The following is a 21,157-nucleotide window of genomic DNA, read 5'->3' on the forward strand; positions in this document are numbered from 1 at the left end:
ATTAAGCGCCATCTTTTGAATAAAAATTGGAATTATTTTTCGAATTTTTTCATTCAAATATATTCTAATAAAGGAAAGAATTTCTATTTCAGATAAATTATTTATTTCTTAATGAATTATTTGGGAAACTATTGAATTCCACAGAGAGAGAGAAAGTCATTAAGGTATATTTAATTAATTAAATTACCTGCAGATGAAAATAACAACAAACAACCACAACATTGTTAATTAATTTAATCAACCATCAACATCATTACCGGGAAAAAAACAACAACAAAAAAACACAAAAAATAGTTTTTTGCCATCGTAATCATCCTAAAATAATCCTGGTACAAACACAAAAATAAAAGATTCAAATTATTTAATTTGAATGGAAACATCATTATTTTATCAAATTCTATTGAACATCATCATCATTATTCATTGTGTTTTGGGTAGAATTGAATAATTTCATTATATAATCAGATGAAGAAACAAAAAACAAATATATCTCCCATCATCATCATCAAATAATGACAAATAAATAAATAAATATTATTAATCAATAATAACATCATTTATCATCTACAGTACACAGACAAGTTTCTTTTGTTTTTGTTCCATTCGAAAAAAGCCAGAGAAATAATTGCGCGTGCACACAAAATACTGATCATCATCATCATCGAAATGTATTGGAAATGGAAATGGAAATAGAATACAAAAACCAAACCAAAATGAATGAATGACGCATTCTCAATAGCACATCGATGGAATGGAATGTCTGGATTACCCTCATACACCATACATTGGAACATCAATGATTCTGGAACACTAATGATGAAAAGAGAGAGAGATGGCGCAATACAAAAAACAAGACCAATTCTATATAGCCATTTGAAACTATCTAGAGAAGAATCAAGGGAAGATTCAAGAATTTTTGGAATAAACTACCAATGTCAGTGAAGCATATCAGATCCGTTTTATAAGAACATTATATATGAAAATCTGGAAGTAGTGGTTGCCAGTGTTTTCCATAATGATAATCATCATTTGTTCCTGGAACCAAAAGAAACAAAAATGTTGTGAGTCAGAATTTTTCTACTCTTTTTTTCACTGCTGCTTCTGCTTGCTCAAGAATAGATATTCTTCTCAATCAATTTGTGTTGATGTTTTTGACTCACAATCAAATCATCTTAGTTAGAGAATAATTATTATGTTTTCTTTTTTTGTAAAAACCAAAAAATTAGAGTAAATTTTCAATCAAACAAATGAATAAAGTTGTTGTTGTATCATTATAACATTGTTCTTGAAATTTTTCATGGCAGAATGATATTTTGTCATTGATAGTTGTTGTTGTTGAATCATTTATTTATTAAAATTAAAAAAAATGGGTGCCGTATTAAGTTTGCAAAGTGATCGTGGCAAAGTTGTTATCTATCAAAGTAATGATCATCGACCAACAACTGCATTTTCATCATCATCCGCATCAACCACATCATCATCATCAACAACATCCACATCGACAACAGGAAAATATCATCATTGTAACGGTAATGGTAATTCAATAAAATCATCAAATTGGTTCCATAATAACCATAATGGATCATCATCGGGAAAACATCATTATCATTTTCGCCTAGGTGGATTATTCAACAATCATAACCATCATAATAATCATCATCCAAATACAACCAAAACATTCAATGATAATTCATTGAATGGCTATGATAATCATCAATATGGTGGTACGAAAAATCATGGCCAACAACAGCAGCATCACCATCATCATTATGGATTGAAAAAATCATTGAATTTCATATCAGCATTACATTTGGGCAAACATTTTGGTTTTCATCAAAATGCTAACAGTGGTAATACCAAAAACAACACCAAACAGCAATTTAACAAAACATCCACCATAAATAATGGTAAATGGAAAAAGAATAATCACCATCAGTATCAATCGATCAATAAAAATGACGGTGATGGTGATAATGATGATAATAATAATAATAATGTTGCTGATAAGAATTTAATGAAAATGCAAAAATCATTTTCATGTTACAATCTTAAATCAGGTACAACAACCAACAATATTGAATTGGTTAAAAATGTTAATAAAAATTTAGAACCAGATCAAGATCATGATGATGATGATGATTATGATAATCATAATGAACTACCGCAACATGATGATAAAGTTGTTGCAAAGAAAAAATGTTCCATTATAATCGATACAACACATTTAGCAACAAAAACCAAATCATCAACATTATCATCAGATAAAAATAATAAATCAAAGATTAGTCCCAAGATGACAACTACAACATTTATGAATGGTCCACGAAAACCAATATTATTAGCAACGGAACCGGTCATTATAAAATCACCAACAATACATCAAGTTCATCAACATCGACAACAACAACAACAGCAAAAACATCAACAACATAATCATCCAATCATAACAACGGCTAATTCAACAAAACCAATCATTTTTCTTAGTAAAATCAACAATAACCATAACCATAATAATAATTCAAAAACAACAAATCTATTTAGTATTCTACAACAACCACAACATCAACAGCAACAACAAATTTATCCAATGATAAATGGATCATTTCGGCGTCCATCCGATATAAGTATTAGTCGTTCATCATCATTATCATCGAATAATCAGAATCCGAGTAATCAGAATGATTCATTATCATCATCGACAACATTGTCTTCCATTGATGAATCGATAGCAAATTTGGCCAGTAAAAAAACTATTGCAAACACAACAGCAAATCATCAACATCAACAGCAAAAACGAACAGTTATCCAGGTAATCTTTTTGTCACTATGAGTCATACACAAATTCACTTGTGAATAAGCCAAACGAAAAAAGAACCTCTTCTAATCCTCCTTAATTTTAATCTTGTTTTTGCATTCTGAAATCATGAATGAATCATGACTTTATTTACGTCAATCATCGGTGAAATTGTTCCATTCGGTTTTTCTCTACTGATGTTTAGATTTTTGACAAAATCATACAGAACCAAATGTAGAATTGGATGCGCATCACATCGCATACAAAAATCCTATATAAATGTCCTTTATATATAGGATCGAATCAGAAATCAGTTAAAAATGATGACTTAATCAAATAGAAAGAGCGAGAAAATAATGACCATTATTTTATGATGACTCATTCACATACATAATATCTATCCTTGAAAACCTATGTATTGGATTATTTTTCGAAAAAATAAGGGATTTAACCAAATAAAAATCATTGGGATTCTGGGAATTTGTTTTGTATAGAAATTTCAAAACATTCACACAGCACAGAAAGATGCAAATCGATATTGTGAAACAATTTTTTAAATCTTCAATTTTTCTCTTCTCCATTAGGCATCAACATCCGAATTATTAAGATGTTTAGGAGAATTTTTATGTCGTCGTTGTCGAAAATTACAGCCAAGTGGTTTTCAACCGGGTGATCCAATTGTATGGTTACGTACTGTTGATCGTTCGTTGTTGCTGCAAGGATGGCAGGTAAATTCACTTTTTCATTTGATTTAAATTTGATTTTAATCAATAAAAATTATAAAACAATCTTACAAACTAAATAGGATATGGCATTCATAAATCCAGCAAATGTTGTATTTTTATATATGTTATTACGAGAAATGGTATCGGAAGATATTGATAATGAACAAGAATTACAAGCAATTGTATTAACGTGCCTATATTTAAGCTATTCGTATATGGGTAATGAAATATCATATCCATTAAAACCATTTCTAATTGAACATTATGAAACACGTGAACGTTTTTGGCAACGTACATTACTTATTATTAATAATCATAGTACAAAAATGTTAAAAATTAATAGTGAACCATCATATTTTACCGAAATATTTACCGAACTGAAAGGTTGTCAACAAATATTGATTGGTATTGAATATTCACCACCAAAACCAGTATTATCATCATCATCATCATTGCAACAAAAACAACAACAACAAAAACCTGCCATTCCATTAAAGCCAATCATTTCATCTGTTTCAACATTTGTCAATAATAACAATAATAATAATAATGACAATGATAATGATCAAAATCTGATAACAAAACGAAATTATAATGGTACGATATTACCATCATCTTCATCATCATCATCATCTTCATCGTCATCATCGTCCTCGTCATCATCATCAGTCAATAATAATAATAATAATAATAATAATAATAATAACAATTCAATTGTAATGCCAAATTCAAATGTGTTGAATCCTGTTCCAGTTATCATTGCCAGTTAGAAATTAGGAAAATTGAAAATTGATTTTGTTTTTTGCTTTCTGTACATACACCTTCTCCATACCACACACAGACAAAATGAACAAAACTTTTTTTTTTGGTTTTGCAGGTAGAACATGCCATAGAACAAATTGAAAAAAAAATGTTTCTTCAACATCACACATTTTTTAAAATCAGTTTAAATCGATCAAAATCATTTGGAAAAATAGTTTGATAATATTTTCATCGTGCATAATTATTGATCATCATCATTATCGATTCCATTCAATCAATTCATTATTGTCATTCTCATTCTCTTTCTCCCCAAAGACACTCACACACAAATACAAATAATCATCATCAAATTTTTTTGTCGAAAATAACCCTCGGTGAATGATCATCATCATTTGGATTCATAACCCACCAAATTCACCAAAACCATTTGTACTTAGTATTTGCTCAAGCAAACCACAACAGGCATAATCTTCAAACACACAAAACACACACACAGAGATATAGATTATTGATTGATTTGTATCGATAGATTCTTTTCATTTTCATTTTCGCATTTCACATTTCACATTTCCTTCAAATTCAATTCTTGAATGAGAATAAAAATTCGATCAAACAAATTTTCTAAAACATCAACAAAACGCACACATTTCTCATCGATTTGAATAACTAAATTTTTTGGAAAACAAAAACAAACATTGTCATTGAATAAATAATAATATTATGGATTAACACATCAACACATTATGCTAACTTGATTAATTAATTAATTAATTTGATTTATTAAATAAATTTGTTATGATCAAAAGCAACAAACAAAGGTTTTTCATAGAAAATTATTCTGAATTAGGAAAGGGAAAAAACCAATATTCGATCATTGGTCACTGATCCCTCTTTCTTTTCCAAATTTCGTCACGAATTTCGTTTGCCATTCATCATCATCATCATTATCATTAGTGATCGATATACCAATTAGATTAATGTTTTGATTATGGTAGGAATCGATATTTCAAATGGATATATTTAGATAGAAAATCCAAATCGTGATTAATTAATTAATTAATCAATAAGTTTAGTTTGATTGAATGAATGAAATCGGTAAATAATGATTGCAATTCAATTGTTATATTTGTCAATATAGACATCACATTTCTTTTCTTGGTATGGATATTGATTATGAATATTCTCGTCGAATTACACAATAATAGTAATAGTCAAATCGTGATTCTTTCTTCTTTTCGCAGACATCATCATCATTAGTCTCGAAATGATATTTAAAAAAATTTCATTATTTTTTTCGCAAGAAAATTCAATTAAATTTCTTATGTTTTTTATTAAAATTTTTATTTACAAACGAAATGTGTGGAAGAACAAAGAACAAAGGAATTCGAATATTTTAGCAGAGACAAAAATTCTTCGAATTGCGCACCTTGAGCCTGTCCATAATAATGATAATGGACTGTTTTTGTTTGCAAAATACAATTTTACATTGCGTTTTTAATGATCATTACATATTATAATACATCATCATCATTATTATCGTGATTAATCGATTGTAATTGTTTTTTATGTGAAATAATTGATCAATATCATCAAATAACAACAATAAAAAAAGAATATAATTCCTTTAAAAGGAAACTCGTTTGTGTGACACCGTACATAAATATCGTTGTTGAATAATGAGAATTTTCAAAACAAACAAAAAAAAATTTACAATCATTAAGATTTCTAATTTTATGTGTAATATTTTCAACGTTTTTTTGTATTATTATGATTATTCACATTGCTTTCACTTTAAGTTGTTTCATTTTCGGTATCTTTTTCTTCATTTCACGTTTATATTCTTTTTCTTCCCATTTACGTTGTTTTTCCGGATCCATTTCCTGTAACATTTTCTCCTTTTCGGCACGTCGTTTTTCTTCACGTTTCATTTGTGCTGCTTCTTGTCGTTGTTGATGAGTAGATTGTAAAAATAATTTCTCAATTTTCTGTCGACTACGATCGGATTTTACTTTTTTTTCACGACTTAAACGAAAACGTTTAAGTTTATCCACCAAATAGAATGCCATCTGTAATATTGGTTTTAAACGATCCAATTCATCCATATTTGGCGAAGAAATTGTTGATGGTACTTAACAAAATGAAACAACAACATAAATTATTTTTGCAAACCAAAATACAACCAATCAAACAAAACATACAATTCACAGAAATGATTAACATCTTTTTAACTTCAGGTAATTTCGTAGCCATCGATTGTGTTTCACTATATTTGCAGAAAAAAATCAGTTTTCGAAATAAAAAACAAAACAAAACATACTCATTACGAACACCGGAAAATTGATCAGAAATATGAATGAATTCAATAATATCATCATTTTTATCCAATAATGATACTATTTTTGAATCCAAAATAAAACATGCTGCTTCACCAATTTCATTCAATAAAAGGTAATTATCACTTGTAATGCCATATTTTTCCGGATTTTTTCGTTCAGGACAATATGTTGCCTATACATAATTTACAGTTTTAACAATAACAAATTTAAAAAATAATCAACAGATTCTTACAAGATCATTCATTTCTTTCGATAATTTCGGTGCAATTTTACGCTGAGCAATACAGAAGACAAAATTATCCATTGAATCAGCACTTAGAAATGCTTTGATCAACTAAATCAACAACAAAATAAGATTATATATCGATATTGTATTAATTTTTAAAAAACATACGATTTTATCATTGATCGGTTTAAAATAACTGACGATTGTTGAAAATAGATCCTGACGTTTTTGTAAACGTATTTCGATCAACATTCCATCGATTAATGTTCGTCCGGAACACCATAGCGTATAAACATTTTCAGTTTCTTTTAGTAGGCCAGGTTCCTGGATTTTTTGTTTCAGATCATCACCGACCAATGCAAAATTATATTCCAAAATATCTTTATTCTTTTCGAACCAAGTGTTGGCTAATTTTATGTTACGACTTCGACCGGCCATATAATTTAGAAAATAAATGGCCAATGCAAATATACAGATAAATTCTATATAATAACTTTCCCAACTTGTACGTAAATGTAATGGTATTTTTGTAAATTGAATACCATCTTTTTTCGGTTCATCATAATTTAACCTAATTTTGTATGGAGAATCAAATTGAATTATATGTTTTTGTTTGTAAATAAAACAATAATTACGGTTTTTCATCATCAATTTCCTCGCGAACAGTTTCGAATTCATCTTCATCATCTTCTTCGATAATCATCGAATCCGGATCAGAATCTTGAGTGCTAAAAGATTTGGATTGTTCAGGCACTTGATTCGATGATTTATCCGACGGTTTTTCTACCGACATCGGTGTCGATGATATTGGACGAACATATTCATCATTATTAGCATCATCATCATCATCTAGCTCTTCAAATTCGGCAAATTCATCATCATTATTATTATTGATTTTGTTACTATTTATAGAATCTTCTTGTGATGAAGATGATGATTTTACACCACACCAAACATGATTGATCAATAAAAATAGACATATGTTTAATAACAAAAACAGATTACCGGTAGTGATGGTTCGTTTCAAAAACATTCTTTAACCTATCTTTAAAATTAATAAATCAATCATTTTAAATTTAAATTCAAAAATACCTTTAATTCTTGAAGCGAAACTCGGAAAAAAGTGTAATACCTGTTTGGCTTAAGTAAAAAAAAATGATTCTACAAATTTTATTGCCACATGATTTTGCAGAAAAGCGAATCATAAGAATACGTCCTTAATGAATGGCATTCGATATTTATTTTTTTCTCTCGAGATCGGTGTTATCGAATACATCGAACAACTTGATCGAAAGATGTTCGATTAAACAATAAAACGATAATCTGATCACAAAATAGATAGTGCAACAAAAATGATCCCAAAATAAATGATAATAACATGATAAATCAATCAAACAAATGATTTTCCAAACGAAATGAATATCAAAAATGAATTACTATATAGTCATCAAGCGAATCAATTCTGTATGTGTGAAGAATCATTAAAGTTTGGATGAGCTCAAATGGCCAATACTCCCTCCCCCTATTTATATTCTATGCTCTATTGTTTGCGATGTGTGTGTTTAATTTCAACTCAAATCATTCTGGATCATTTCAAATAACAATTTATCATCCAAAATTATTCGATAAAAAGATGTTTGGTTTGTTTATTTTTCCTTGATATCACTTCGAATGATCATCATCATCATTTTTCTATTTCTACTTTTTCAATCAATCAATCAATTATTTGAGCTGTTGAAATCATCCGTGTCTATTTGTCTTGGCTGATATCACTAATTTTCGACGATAATCGTTTAAAATCACTTCTGTAAACTTTTTCTCTTTCTCTGTCTTCTCAGTTTTTATGATTTTTTTATGACCCAAATTTTGTAAAAAAGAGTAAATGTTGCTAAACACATTCATCATCATCATACCAACATTATAATGATGATCATCGATCTACATTTGACCCTTTATTTACGGTTATTGTTGTTAAAATAATCATCGTTTTTTTCTTCTCAGTTCTTTGTGTGTGCCCATAAGAGGATTTTGATCTTAAACAAAAAAAAATATATATCTTCCAAACAAAATCATTTCCATCCAGTTGTTTTTTTCTCATTCTCACCGAACACTCATTTGATATTCACTTTTATTTCCATATTTTAGTCTCTCTAACTTCTTCGAGTAGATTTTTTATAAAAATTAAAAGAGTCAACGATTCACCCCAAAAATATTGTGATGGTGATTTGGATTTGACTGACTGATTGATCATCTTGTTTTCTACTTTGTAACAAAGGTAAAGTATATCCATTATATAGCCTGAAACAATTAATTGATAATATTTTTGCACGCACTTATCATTACCAAAAATGACAGGCAACTACAAAATAAAATATGGAAATCGACGAAGATTGTAATTCAAATATATTTAAAAAACCGACCACTACTGGTCTTAGTTTTCAGAATTTTGTTCGTCCATCTGCTAATGCCGCAACTTCGATTACATCTTCATCATCAGCAACAACAACAACGGCATCGTTTTCTCAGATGAATACACCATTACGATCATCATCACATTGTCGAAGAGGATCATCCGGAATATTTTTCAATACAATGTTTTGTATGTCACATCATTTTCGTCATCTAAAACGTTTACATATGGAATCGATGGAAGGATTAAATATTATTAAACAACCACCTGCAAGAGCTGTATTTCGTTCATCATTACCAGCAACACCTATTGCCACACCAATATATCGTGAATCATTTCCATTTTTTACTGAACAATCATTAATGGAACGATTATGTCGTACACCATCACCACGACGATCATATTCACGTAATTCCTCACAAATGGATACAAGTGAATGTGAACAGCAACAACATCATCCACAACAACTACATCAACCGATGGAAATTTGTTCACCGACAACCATTGATGAAGAATCTTTATCAATTTCATCCAATTCCGCATCTAGTCCAAATAAAGAACAACCCGATGATAAACAATTAAATTCAACCGATATACAATCAAGTCTAAATGATATCTATTATAAAATTAATGATCAATTTAATCCCGATTGATTGTGAACAAAATGAATTACTTAGTTTAATATTGTTTTATGGTTTTTTTCCAATTCATCATTTTCATCAATTTATATATTTAGAAAATTTCAATGACGAAAAATAAAAATTTTTGTAAATATTTTCATTTCACATCACACAGAAATTGGTCTGTATAATGAACAAAACATTATAATTTCTTTAATTTGAAATTATTATTATTGTAGGATTGTTATATATTGTCTCAAATAAAATTTGTTTGAATATCACAGAAAGAAGCGAAAACATTTCCCATGATGAAACGAATGATTAATTTTTCCATTGCATCAATTTGAGAAAAACAACACCGGTTGGTTCTACCGTTACGTTTATAAATGTTTTGGTATTATTATTATCGGTTGTTTGTTTTCGTTGTATTTGATATGTATCATTGGAAAATATATTCAAAACTTGTATATGTTGATTACGACGAAAAGCATCGGTTTCAATTTGTTCCAATGGAATAGTAACTTTTAAATGTTGATCATAATCACGATTCAATATAACCAATGCCATTTGATTTTCGCTCAAAGATCGACGCCATAAATCCATTGTACTATTGTGAAATAATCGTTCCCCTGGTTTACCATCTACATCTTGATTGATTGAAATGGCAGCCGAGTTCAATAAAATTTCCTCAAATTCAGGATCAATACGGCGTGGATCATTCGACATGAATAATGGTGCTGGAAGTATACACCAAATTGCCATTTGTGATTCAGCTTGAGCAACTGTTAAACCAGGATTTCCAATCATAAGCTACAATTTTCAAAAAAAATCAATTGAAAACAATGTTTGAATCTAAGAGATAAATTCCAAGTTACCATATCTGGATCAGGCCAGCTACCAGGACCGGTAATACGACCAAATATTTGCTGATTATCGCCCATAAAGTCAATAACTTTTTGAATCATTTTCCAATTGCTGTTGATATCATGAAAAACACGAAATAGATTACAATTCAACGAGATAAGATCCCATTTCGGTACGATATGAATTTTCGGAGCAAACAATTGATAATATGGCCATGAACATGATATGACTATTGGTCGTTTGGTTTTTTCTACCATTTGACGAAATTTTAGATAACCATTATCCAATTGCGTTAGTTTGGGAGTGAAACATGCATCCAATTTAATCATATCAACTTTCCAATCGGCAAATGATTGAATATCTTGTTGTTCATGACCTAATATCCCGGGATAACCCATACAAGTTCGATGACCATAATTTTGATAGATTCCCAATTTCAAATCATGTTTGTGCATCTGAATCATGAAAAATCGATGAAAAAAACAATATTGATAAAACCAATGGATGCGAATTATATCTCTTCAAATAGAAAACATACATAATCTGCAAGATATTTAATACCATTTGGAAATCGATCATCATCCGGCAACAATTGGCCATCATCCAATTCACGAGTTTTTTTCGACCAACAATCATCGATATTGATACGATCATAACCGGCACGACGATAACCACGTTCAATAAGTGTATCGGCTATTTGTATGAAAAGTTTTTCACTAATACAATCAACCAATTTATTATTTTTATCACGATGATGATGACAATTTATTTCACATTTAAATCGTTCCCATGATAACCAACCCATTGGCGGTGTTTTTACAAGGCCATTTTCAAGTGTATAAATTGGATATATCTTTTCAAATGATAATAATGAAAAAATCGTTATGATTAATGTGAAATCCATGCTTGGTAATGAGCAACAATTGTTTTAATCCGATTTGCATAAATTTTTTGTGGATAATTCTAAAAATCGAATTCAATCAATTATAATAATACTTGAAAAATTTGAAAAACTAATTTGGCTATTCAGATTCTATTTCAGAATATTATTTCGAAACAACTCTGAAATGATCCAAAAAGGTAAGTCAAATCATCATTATTATTGTGGGGTGGTGATTCTTCTGAATTCAATATCTTTAAAGAGGGCAACGACATTATTATTGATTGAAGAGGTAGAAAAAGTGTAGGTGTTATGTAAAATGATTTTGTTAAACATCTTTTTAGGATTTAACATCCCGCATCCTATCATCTATGAATTTCTCTTTCTCTTTTTTTCATTGCGAGTTTTTGTCAAGTCATGCCATTGTTTGTGTGTTCTTGTGTGCGATTTGATTGATGTTGTTAGTCGATATTACGTCGAATGAGTGATTTTTTGATATTTTTAATTTGTGAAAAATTCTTCGCTCAAAAACAATTTTTAATTTCTTACTTCGCGCAAACAAAAAAATATAAATCGCAATTTTCTTTTTAAAAAAATATCCATTGTAGTGTTTTTTACATTGTTCTTGCATAAAACATCGCTTGAGCGAAAAAAATTCTGATTCTATTTTTTGATTGAAAACAATATTATGGCCGCAATCGACATGATTGTTGATAATCGAGAAAAATTCAATAAACAACGTAAACAATATGAGGAATTTGATATTGAGAAAATGAAAAATTTTTGTAAGTTTTGATGGTAGTCTTCAAATTATGACAGTTTACTTTTTTGTTTTCATTGAAACATTTCAAATTTACTAATTTGTTTTTTTTGTTTTGATTTGAAATTTTAGCTATAATATCGAATTCGAATGAAAACGAAGATGTTAGCAAGGAAAATGAAAATAAAATTATCGAACAAGGGCAAAAAATGAGCCAAAGTGGAAATGCTGAAGGTAAGTTACTGAAATATAAATCATTATCTCGATATTTAATGAATTAATGATGTGATTAGGATTGGCAAAATTCATTCGTGAGATTCGACCTGTATTGAAGACATTTTCGAAAGCAAAAGCAGCCAAAATTGTTCGACATTTAGTTGATTTATTTTTGGATATGAACACGAAACATGGCGTTGAAGTTTCATTATGTCTCGAATGTATTGAATGGGCTAAAGAAGAGAAGCGATCATTGTTAAGACAATCTTTGGAAACGCGTTTAATCGCTCTCTACTATGATCTTAAAAATTATCCCGAAGCATTGAAACTAAGTTCTTCATTGTTACGAGAATTGAAAAAACTTGATGATAAAAATTTGTTGGTCGAAGTTTTACTTCTTGAAAGCAAAACCTATCATGCATTATCGAATCTACAGAAAGCACGTGCTGCATTAACAAGTGCACGTACAACAGCCAATGCAATCTATTGTCCACCGAAACTTCAAGCCGAACTTGATTTACAATCCGGTATTTTACATGCTGCCGATGAACGTGATTTTAAAACGGCATTTTCATATTTTTATGAAGCCTTTGAAAGCTATGATTCTATCGATCAAAGACATAAAGCTACAATCGCTCTTAAATACATGTTATTATCAAAAATTATGCTAAATAGGTAAATATTGTTTTCTTATTGAGAAATTTGATCATTTCATTCTTATTTAACAAACAACAATTAGTGCCGATGATGTACCATCCATAACAGTTGGAAAACTAGCTTTAAAATATTCTGGACCGAATATTGATGCTATGAAAGCTATAGCTAAAGCAAGCCATGATCGTAGTTTACATGCCTATCAGGAAGCATTAAAAACATACAAACAAGAGCTTTGTGATGATCCGATCATAAAAGCGCATCTGAACTCACTATACGATACAATGTTGGAACAGAATCTATGTCGTCTTATTGAGCCTTATTCTCGGGTTGAAGTATGTTGAGATATATCATTTTCATTTTCATATTGATTAATATTTATCCATTCACACAGGTTGCCTACATAGCATCATTAATAAAATTGCCGAAAGATAAGATTGAAAAGAAATTATCCCAGATGATTTTGGATGAAAAATTCAGCGGTATTTTGGATCAATTTGAAGGTGTATTGATCATTTTCGATGATCAGCCAACGGATAAAACATATGCAGCTGCATTGGAAACAATACATAGTATTGGAAAAGTTGTCGATTCATTATATCAAAAGGCCAAAAGGTTAACATGAAATATTTGAAAACAATAACCACAGTTCTTGCCCTCGTTTGATTTTATTTCACTGAATTTTGGTCAGAGTTTCATTACATATACACACCTACACACATCCTTATTCTCCTTCCTAATACAATAGTGATTCTTTATAAATACAAAGTTTGTTTTAAACCATACAAAATTTCTGTTTTTGTTAATTGGAAAACCAAAAGTTTGTATATGTGAAAATTTCAAAAAACAATTCGGAATTAAAATTTCAAGATGGCAGGAAAAATCATTTTCAAGTATGCTATATTTTGTTAACCCTTTGGGCTCGAGCGGCGACTTTTGATGAAATTTTTTTTGCCGAATTCTAGATGGCAGCACTTGGTCTAAAAATAAAATAAAAAACAGAAAGATGCATTACCATCTGGTGTCCAAAAAGATAATCATAATTATTTCAAAATTGTCTGAACCATTATGATGCAGCAAAGTTCAAGCAAATCAATCATCGATATTTGAATGTTTGGACGGAATAAAACTTTTATTTTTTTGAAAAAAAAGGATAAGAAATCTCTTAATGCTCAAAAACTGTGATAGTTTTGATGGAATCCGATTACAGGACATTGTTAAAAAAATTGAAATTGATAAAAATGTATTTGATCACAGCTCTATAATTTTTGTCGTCGTTAAAATAAATCAATTTGATTCTGTAGATTTGAATGATAAATCCTTTGGCTTAATCCGAGCGTAAAGCTGTAATAACAAGAATATAAATAAGAAACACATTAGTATTTTAAATTTAATCAAATGTGAAATGTTTTAACACCTACGCCAACTAGATTTCGTGGAACATAGCCTTCATTGTTACCGATTTTGGACCACCACCATTCTTTTTCATTTTCATCACCTTTACGTAATACTTGAATAATATCGCCTTCATGAAAACTCAATTCATCATCATTTTGTGCATCGTAATCATATAATGCATACACTATGCCATTGTTAATGATGCCCAATTTTTCTTGAATGCCTAAAATTGGATAAGGTAGAGAGAAAAATGATTAGTGTCAAGTTTATTCTTTTTTTTTAATATCAAAAAAAAGTAAATCTTCATTACCATATAGATATTGTGAGCAGCCATCAAATCCTTCATCTTCTTCTTCGCATTTTTCGGCTGCCGTTTCCAGATCGGAAAAAGTTGTGGCAAAAATACATGCACCCGATTTGACAAGAAATTTAATCATTGTCAAATTATTACAGGAAGCAGCACAATGCAATGGAGTCCTGAATAATGCAAAATCATACAAAATGAAAAGAATTAATTAATATATTTTACAACTTACCATCCATCCGAATCTTGAACATTAACATCACAACCGATTTCAACTAGAAATTTAACAATGTCAAAATGGCCAGCACAGGTAGCATTATGTAATGCAGTGATGCCTTCATCGTTGGATGAACTTGGATTTGGAACCTAACAAAATCAAATCAAATCATAGAAATATTTATTATCTTGATAATTCAAATAATTCACTTACTTGAATGGCAGTTTTTTTAACAAGTTCAAGTTCACCTTCTAACGAAGCATCCAATAACAATGCTAAAGGATCGAAACTAACACGTCGACATTGTCGTTGTTGTTGTTGCAAACAATGTTGCATTCTTTGTTGAACATCATCCTTTTTCAGGCTTCCTTTCATACGTTTGATATGACGAAAAGAATGATTGTCTTCCGTATGGTTTGACAATTTGGTGCTATCATTATGATTATGATTGTTATTGACAGCATCATCTTGTTGGTCTTTGTCATTATTGACAATAACACAACATTTATCAATAGTATCGTGACTATTATCATTACTATCAACATATTTCATCGAACAATATTCATCCTTTTTATTATTATCATCATCACCACTATGAATTGGTGATGATTTTTCCAATTCTTTTTCCATTTCATTCATATCATATACCGGTCTTCTTTTCATCATTTTTTCCCATGATTCTTTACAGGAAAGATTGTTCAATTTATTAACAATTTCAACGACGCTATTTGAACGTTGATGCTGTCGTTTTTCCTCTTTTTCTTCATTGCGATCATTTTCCTTCAAATTCTCTTGAATTTCATTTCTATTTAAAAAGAAATAAAAAATCAAATCGATTGGAGAATTGAACCAAAAAAAAGAGTAAAAGAGGGAGAATTTAATGAATTCTAGCGAAGAGAGAGAATAAATAGAATCTATGTCTTACTTGTTAGCAGAATGAATGTTGAAAACAGAATCATCATTATTATTATACGATGAGGGGGCAGTGCTGTTATTATTGTTGTTGGCTGATTCATTGAGATCCTTATTGTTATTATCATTATTATTACCAATCGGTTTTACTGGCATTGAAGGTTTATTATTATTACTAGCAGTAGTAGTTGCTATTGTTGTCATGTTGTTGTAATTATTTTTTGGTTGTTGTTGAATGAAAATATTGTTACCATTTCCGTGACGTTGAATTGAATTTAAATTTGGCACAAAACGATGTGGAAATAGATTTTTTTGCATTTCAACACTATTATTATTATTATTGGTCCGATCAATTTGATCGGTGGATAATTCATCATTTTGATTTGAATCATTATTTGTCGTGTTGTTTGTTTTGGTCATGATCATTTTATGAAATTTAATGTCCATAAAATTTGATTTTTCATCATCATAATGATGATGACGATGATTGGGTGATGAATTATTATAGGTATTCATTGAAGAACTAATCCTATCGGATGATCCACTACTACCGGATGGTGATGGCCGCTCTTCAAGACTATGATTATCATCTTTCAACATATAACCTCTATTGATATTATCATTATTGATTATAACCGAAATATCACCATTTTTTAATCGATCACATTCAATTTTTCGATCAATCGATTGATTATTGGCACCATAATAAGATAATGTTTGATATTTTTCATCATCATCATCATCATTAATGAATTGTTTTCGTATTATTTGATGATTATTAGATTTTTGTTGTTGTAATAAATAGGTTGAATTTATCATATTGTACTGTTTGGAAAACATTTGATAGTAAAAATAAAATTATAAAAGCTTTTTTTTTATAGATCATGTTAAACCGAAAAACACTTACATCCATTTTCAATCGCTGTAATGGTTCAACGGTAGCAATATTATTATTATTATTAATACCATTATCGTTACTACTATATCCATTACTATAATTTTGATTCATGCGGTTATTATTATTATTATTATGAGATGATGATGTAGCCATTAATCTATTATTATGCATCATCGATGATGAAATAAATTGCTGTCCCATGGCAATTTGGTTAGACGACAATGATGATGATGATGATGGTGGTGGTGGTGGTGGTGGCCCATTTTCTTTTCCACGATTATATGATGATACATTCAATTTTTCAGATTCATTCTGTTGTTGTTGTTGTAATAATTTCAATTTTTCATTGATAATTTTTTTACGCATCAATCTGGCCTGTAAATCTTGTATACGTTGATCCAAACAAATTACATCTGTTTTACGTTTTTGTAATAGATTTTTTTTCTGTAATAATTCATCATCATTTTGTTTGAATATTTTATTCTTGTACTGGAGAGAAAAACGAAAAAATAGAAAGAATAAGTTAAAACATAGAGAAAGATACCGACAAACAAACAAACAAACAAATTGAAAGTGTGTGTCTGTTTACTGTTGTTATTGCTGATTATTATTTTAATCAAACTAAAATTGTACGAAATGTATGAATAAATATTTACCAAAAGTTCTTGTTTAAAATTTTCCGAATCAAGTAATAATGAATTGTTGTTGTTTGTTGCATGATTCTTTTTCTTGTTACTGTTATTATGAATATCATCCAATTGTTTAGTTAATGTATCAATTTTATTCAATGCAACTGATAATTCACGTTCTTTTTCTTTGAATAATAATTTCAATGTTTCCAATTCGGAACCTGTATGTGAAAAACGAGAAAAAAAGAGTGGAAAAAATATATATCATAAGACTTTATCATTATTATTCTATTTCAACAAAATTCAAATTTTCAATGACTTTGGTAAATAAATATATAAATCACCCTTATCATCATCGTGAAAATGTTATAAATATATTATTAACCGAAGAAGTTTTTCTTCTTTTTTTTCACTACAGAAAATAAAATAAAGAAATTCTATATGAAAAAATAATTAAACATCATCATCGTCATCATCGTCATCATCATCATTTACATAATCAAACTTATTTTTCTTTTGCGCTACGCTATAAAAACAAACTCAATTTTTTTCGATAAAAACGACGACGAAGACCTAAAGAATCATCATCATAATAATAATAATAATTCTTTTCCTTTAATAGGAATTTTCGTATTTTTTTACTTCTTTTCCATGGATGATGATTATTAGATGCTTTTTGGTCGTTGTTGTCGTCGTCGTCTATAACACTGACACTTACGGAAATGGTTTTTCTATTTTTCTAGTCTATCCCTATCCCTTATCACTTATTCCTTATAATGTCTTTATATAAGACAAAAAAAGCATTATGGAAATTATCCACAAGATATTGGCATTTTTGCATAGAAAATTATTATGATTAGAGATTGTGTGTGTGTGGCATGTTTGAATTAAATAGTGGTTTTTCTTTTTTTGGTGGGATATTCGATAAAGAGTATTCGTGACTTATTCATTCAATCAATTGACGACCTCAAAACTAATCATCATAATAATAATAATCCATAAAGACGAAGAATCCATTTTTTCAAATGGAAAATGAATTGTAATTAGCTTAGATAATATTTTCCAATCTTCATCAAAATAATAATAATAATTTTACTTACAAACATTTGAATTTTCGTAACGTTGTTTTTGAATTTGTCCTTTTAATAAACGTAATTTTTTCAATTTAATTTCTTGTGTTTGAATTTTTTCGGTAAACATTTTTAAATGATAATTATAATCATTCGTTATTGATATTGGATATTTTTGTTGTTGTTGCTGTTGCTGATATTGATTATTAAATGTAAGATTTTGCTGTTGTTGTTGTTGTTGATGATAAGATTTATGTCGTTGAACATCCTGCAATTGTAATTGATGTTGATGTTGTTGTTGTTCCATCATCATTATCGATATCGATTTTTGTTGTTGTTGCGGTGGTAAGTGATACGTAAAGCTCATTTTCGAAATGGATTTTTCTTTTTGTCGTTGTTGATATGTTTCTTGGTTGTTGTTTTTGTTTTTGGTTGTGGTTTCGTGTAAAAGTTTCATTAATAAAAATTCTCTACATTTGCAATACTGTTGTTGTTGTTGAGGATGATGAGGATGGCAAAAAACGTATTAGTATTATGTAACCAAGAATGTGATAATAATAAATGCCATTAGTGAAAGTAGTAGACCAAAAAAAAAGAGTAATAATAGGAAGAAATGAAAATGATAGGAAATATTATATTATTAAAACACAAACATATCATTTAATAATCATTATGATTATGATGATGATGATAGTGTTGAATGGCAATGTGTAATCAACAAGAAACAAAAGAAAAAAGAAGCAATATTTTTTTTGTTGGTTTTCAATATTCAATTCTTTTCACTTATCATCATTATCATCATCATCGATAATGATCTATATATAAATTTGTTTAATTCATTGTTTCGGTCCGGTCGGTTTCAAATATTTAAAGATGATCACAAGTAAAAAGAAATAAAAACATTCAACAAAGAAAAAAACAGATGAAAAATTTATCAAACAAACAAACAAATGGCACACATTATTGATGATATCTGATGATCGTTGTTGTTCGCGAAGAAAACATGTTAAACCATCATGTTATCATTATTACCAAAAATGACAATTCGCTTTCGTTTCTTTGGTTATCCTATAGTTTAGAAAACAGAAAACAAACAGAAAAATCGAAATTAGTAAATGGAAAAAATTAGATCAAATCAAATTTGTTAATTAGTCAGTGCAAAAGTGATGATGATACATTTTCATGTAATAACCTTTGGTCAAATGATGACCAAAATGTCAAAGCAAAAACAAAAACAAAACTTGAACAACGTTGCCTCAAACCTGGATCGAGAAAAAGAAAAAAGTTTTTTTTTTTTTGGATATTGATCCACCATCAAACAACCAATACGAAACAAAAAAAACATTGAAAAGATCTTTGTATCCAAGTGAAAGTGGGAGAGAGAGAGAAATGTGGAACAACAAATCGAAATCGCTTGGGACATTTCTCTCTCTCTCACACACTCTCTGGTAACCATAAAAATAATAAAAATAAAACTTTATACTTTTGGGGTATGTTTCAAAGCTTATCATCATCATTATCATTTGAAATTTTTTTTTTTTTTTTGTTACTCAAACAATTTTCGACCACATAAATGTTTGTTTGTGTGTGTGATAAATGCTTACCCAAATAAAATGAAAATCATCAACCGGAACTGCCTGAAGAATACACACACACATACACATCACACACATCATATACAAATACACACACCTGAGCTAAGTTAAAGTAAATGTAATACGATAAGCTTATGACATAGTACAGGGTATATGAAGATATTATCATCATCATATTCTAAAGGTAAATAATAATAATAATAATTATAAATATATGTTATGTATGGTGGTGGTGGATTTTTTTTCCGGTAAAAACCGTAATAAAAGTGATGATTGCAAAGTTTTTCTGCTATTATTATTATGGGGATGATATGTTTTGCTTCTTTTTTTCGTTTCGGTAATTTTATTTTTTCTTGCAAACGAAAATTACGATGAAGTAATGATGATGTTTGTTGAAGAAAGTTTGTTTGTTTGTTTTTTCATCAAAAAAAATTTGAAAACGAAAAATTCACCAACTTTCAAATGACGGTAATGACTGAATGGTGACACCCAATTTTAAAAACGAAAAAAAGTTATTTTAATGTTTTTTTTTCACAGTAAAAATAACACCACAGCAGCAGCAGCAAAGATTTTTTCTTTTGGAACATGGCAGACACGAAAACCATGTGTGTTTGTTCACTTAAAATCAATTTGATAATCAAGCAGCAATCGACCGATCGAGTCGAGTGAAGCAAACAAGCAAGCCAAAATCATTAATCTATTTTTTCAAAAAAAAAAATTCTGCATCTTTTAACGACATCCTCATCATCATCACATTGACATCCAGAATTTTTTTTTCTTAAAAAAAATTTATTAATAATATGGACGCGAACAAAAACGAAAAGAATCAATCAATTTTCAATCTTTTCGTTTCGATTCGATTATATAGCCCACACTGAAACACACAA

The 21,157-nt window shown here is 29.2% G+C and overlaps 6 protein-coding genes across 8 annotated transcripts; 3 read left to right on the top strand and 3 right to left on the bottom strand.

The window, feature by feature from the left end:
• Positions 1-1,080: 1,080 nt before the first annotated feature.
• LOC113795545 (uncharacterized) lies at positions 1,081-5,018 on the top strand. Its single transcript, XM_075822522.1, has 3 exons — positions 1,081-2,809; positions 3,379-3,522; positions 3,600-5,018. Exons 1-3 carry the CDS (start codon positions 1,367-1,369, stop codon positions 4,287-4,289), a joined length of 2,277 nt encoding a protein of 758 aa, XP_075678637.1. The 5' UTR covers positions 1,081-1,366; the 3' UTR covers positions 4,290-5,018.
• Positions 5,019-5,586: 568 nt separating this feature from the next.
• LOC113795620 (PAT complex subunit CCDC47) lies at positions 5,587-8,069 on the bottom strand. Of its 2 annotated transcripts, none has more exons than XM_027345824.2 (7): positions 7,936-8,069; positions 7,479-7,884; positions 7,012-7,414; positions 6,850-6,951; positions 6,599-6,789; positions 6,480-6,544; positions 5,587-6,409 (listed from the first exon to the last, which is right to left on the bottom strand). In XM_027345824.2, exons 2-7 carry the CDS (start codon positions 7,874-7,876, stop codon positions 6,057-6,059), a joined length of 1,512 nt encoding a protein of 503 aa, XP_027201625.1. In that variant the 5' UTR covers positions 7,877-7,884; positions 7,936-8,069; the 3' UTR covers positions 5,587-6,056. The 2 variants fall into 2 exon arrangements, with proteins under 2 accessions (XP_027201625.1, XP_027201626.1); XM_027345825.2 differs by having other exon boundaries at positions 7,479-7,888; positions 7,936-8,051.
• Positions 8,070-8,833: 764 nt separating this feature from the next.
• Positions 8,834-10,051, top strand: LOC113795624 (uncharacterized). Its single transcript, XM_027345830.2, has 2 exons — positions 8,834-9,118; positions 9,199-10,051. Exon 2 carries the CDS (start codon positions 9,217-9,219, stop codon positions 9,904-9,906), a length of 690 nt encoding a protein of 229 aa, XP_027201631.1. The 5' UTR covers positions 8,834-9,118; positions 9,199-9,216; the 3' UTR covers positions 9,907-10,051.
• Positions 10,052-11,641, bottom strand: LOC113795622 (alpha-N-acetylgalactosaminidase-like). Its single transcript, XM_027345826.2, has 3 exons — positions 11,276-11,641; positions 10,749-11,192; positions 10,052-10,683 (listed from the first exon to the last, which is right to left on the bottom strand). The coding sequence occupies exons 1-3, from the start codon at positions 11,639-11,641 to the stop codon at positions 10,195-10,197; spliced, it is 1,299 nt and encodes a 432-aa protein (XP_027201627.1). The 3' UTR covers positions 10,052-10,194.
• Positions 11,642-11,687: 46 nt separating this feature from the next.
• On the top strand, positions 11,688-14,133 carry Rpn6 (regulatory particle non-ATPase 6). Of its 2 annotated transcripts, none has more exons than XM_027345828.2 (5): positions 11,688-11,817; positions 12,510-12,611; positions 12,671-13,268; positions 13,333-13,582; positions 13,642-14,133. In XM_027345828.2, the coding sequence occupies exons 1-5, from the start codon at positions 11,805-11,807 to the stop codon at positions 13,870-13,872; spliced, it is 1,194 nt and encodes a 397-aa protein (XP_027201629.1). In that variant the 5' UTR covers positions 11,688-11,804; the 3' UTR covers positions 13,873-14,133. The 2 variants fall into 2 exon arrangements, with proteins under 2 accessions (XP_027201629.1, XP_027201628.1); XM_027345827.2 differs by lacking the exon at positions 11,688-11,817 and adding an exon at positions 12,092-12,402.
• A 227-nt stretch (positions 14,134-14,360) lies between these two features.
• Positions 14,361-19,314, bottom strand: ASPP (Ankyrin-repeat, SH3-domain, and Proline-rich-region containing Protein). Its single transcript, XM_027345823.2, has 9 exons — positions 18,706-19,314; positions 17,633-17,826; positions 16,986-17,465; positions 16,092-16,903; positions 15,380-15,971; positions 15,182-15,315; positions 14,956-15,122; positions 14,669-14,868; positions 14,361-14,591 (listed from the first exon to the last, which is right to left on the bottom strand). The coding sequence occupies exons 1-9, from the start codon at positions 19,130-19,132 to the stop codon at positions 14,535-14,537; spliced, it is 3,063 nt and encodes a 1,020-aa protein (XP_027201624.2). The 5' UTR covers positions 19,133-19,314; the 3' UTR covers positions 14,361-14,534.
• Positions 19,315-21,157: the final 1,843 nt, after the last annotated feature.

This window comes from Dermatophagoides pteronyssinus, unplaced genomic scaffold, assembly GCF_027571235.1.
Source record: "Dermatophagoides pteronyssinus isolate colony J.1.1.1.1 unplaced genomic scaffold, Derpt_VIB-CSIC_2022.12 sq0018, whole genome shotgun sequence".
NCBI lineage: Eukaryota > Metazoa > Arthropoda > Arachnida > Sarcoptiformes > Pyroglyphidae > Dermatophagoides > Dermatophagoides pteronyssinus.

Bases quoted from the DNA above. Each gene is read 5' to 3' on its own strand.
- ASPP (XM_027345823.2), bottom strand. From the start codon at position 19,132: ATGAAACTTTTACACGAAACCACAACCAAAAACAAAAACAACAACCAA. The intron at 15,316-15,379 runs GTAAGTGAATTA...TGATTTTGTTAG, and splicing joins TTAAAAAAACTGCCATTCAA to GTTCCAAATCCAAGTTCATC. The intron at 14,869-14,955 runs GTAATGAAGATT...ATCCAATTTTAG, and splicing joins CTGCTCACAATATCTATATG to GCATTCAAGAAAAATTGGGC.
- LOC113795622 (XM_027345826.2), bottom strand. From the start codon at position 11,641: ATGGATTTCACATTAATCATAACGATTTTTTCATTATTATCATTTGAA. The intron at 11,193-11,275 runs GTATGTTTTCTA...TTCATGATTCAG, and splicing joins TTAAATATCTTGCAGATTAT to ATGCACAAACATGATTTGAA. The intron at 10,684-10,748 runs GTAACTTGGAAT...TGAAAATTGTAG, and splicing joins GCTGGCCTGATCCAGATATG to CTTATGATTGGAAATCCTGG.
- LOC113795620 (XM_027345824.2), bottom strand. From the start codon at position 7,876: ATGTTTTTGAAACGAACCATCACTACCGGTAATCTGTTTTTGTTATTA. The intron at 7,415-7,478 runs GTAATTATTGTT...ATACAAAATTAG, and splicing joins GAAATTGATGATGAAAAACC to GTTAAATTATGATGAACCGA. The intron at 6,952-7,011 runs GTATGTTTTTTA...TTGTTGATTTAG, and splicing joins AACCGATCAATGATAAAATC to TTGATCAAAGCATTTCTAAG.
- LOC113795624 (XM_027345830.2), top strand. From the start codon at position 9,217: ATGGAAATCGACGAAGATTGTAATTCAAATATATTTAAAAAACCGACC.
- Rpn6 (XM_027345827.2), top strand. From the start codon at position 12,306: ATGGCCGCAATCGACATGATTGTTGATAATCGAGAAAAATTCAATAAA. The intron at 12,403-12,509 runs GTAAGTTTTGAT...TTGAAATTTTAG, and splicing joins TGAGAAAATGAAAAATTTTT to CTATAATATCGAATTCGAAT. The intron at 13,583-13,641 runs GTATGTTGAGAT...CCATTCACACAG, and splicing joins AGCCTTATTCTCGGGTTGAA to GTTGCCTACATAGCATCATT.
- LOC113795545 (XM_075822522.1), top strand. From the start codon at position 1,367: ATGGGTGCCGTATTAAGTTTGCAAAGTGATCGTGGCAAAGTTGTTATC. The intron at 2,810-3,378 runs GTAATCTTTTTG...CTTCTCCATTAG, and splicing joins AAAAACGAACAGTTATCCAG to GCATCAACATCCGAATTATT. The intron at 3,523-3,599 runs GTAAATTCACTT...CAAACTAAATAG, and splicing joins TGTTGCTGCAAGGATGGCAG to GATATGGCATTCATAAATCC.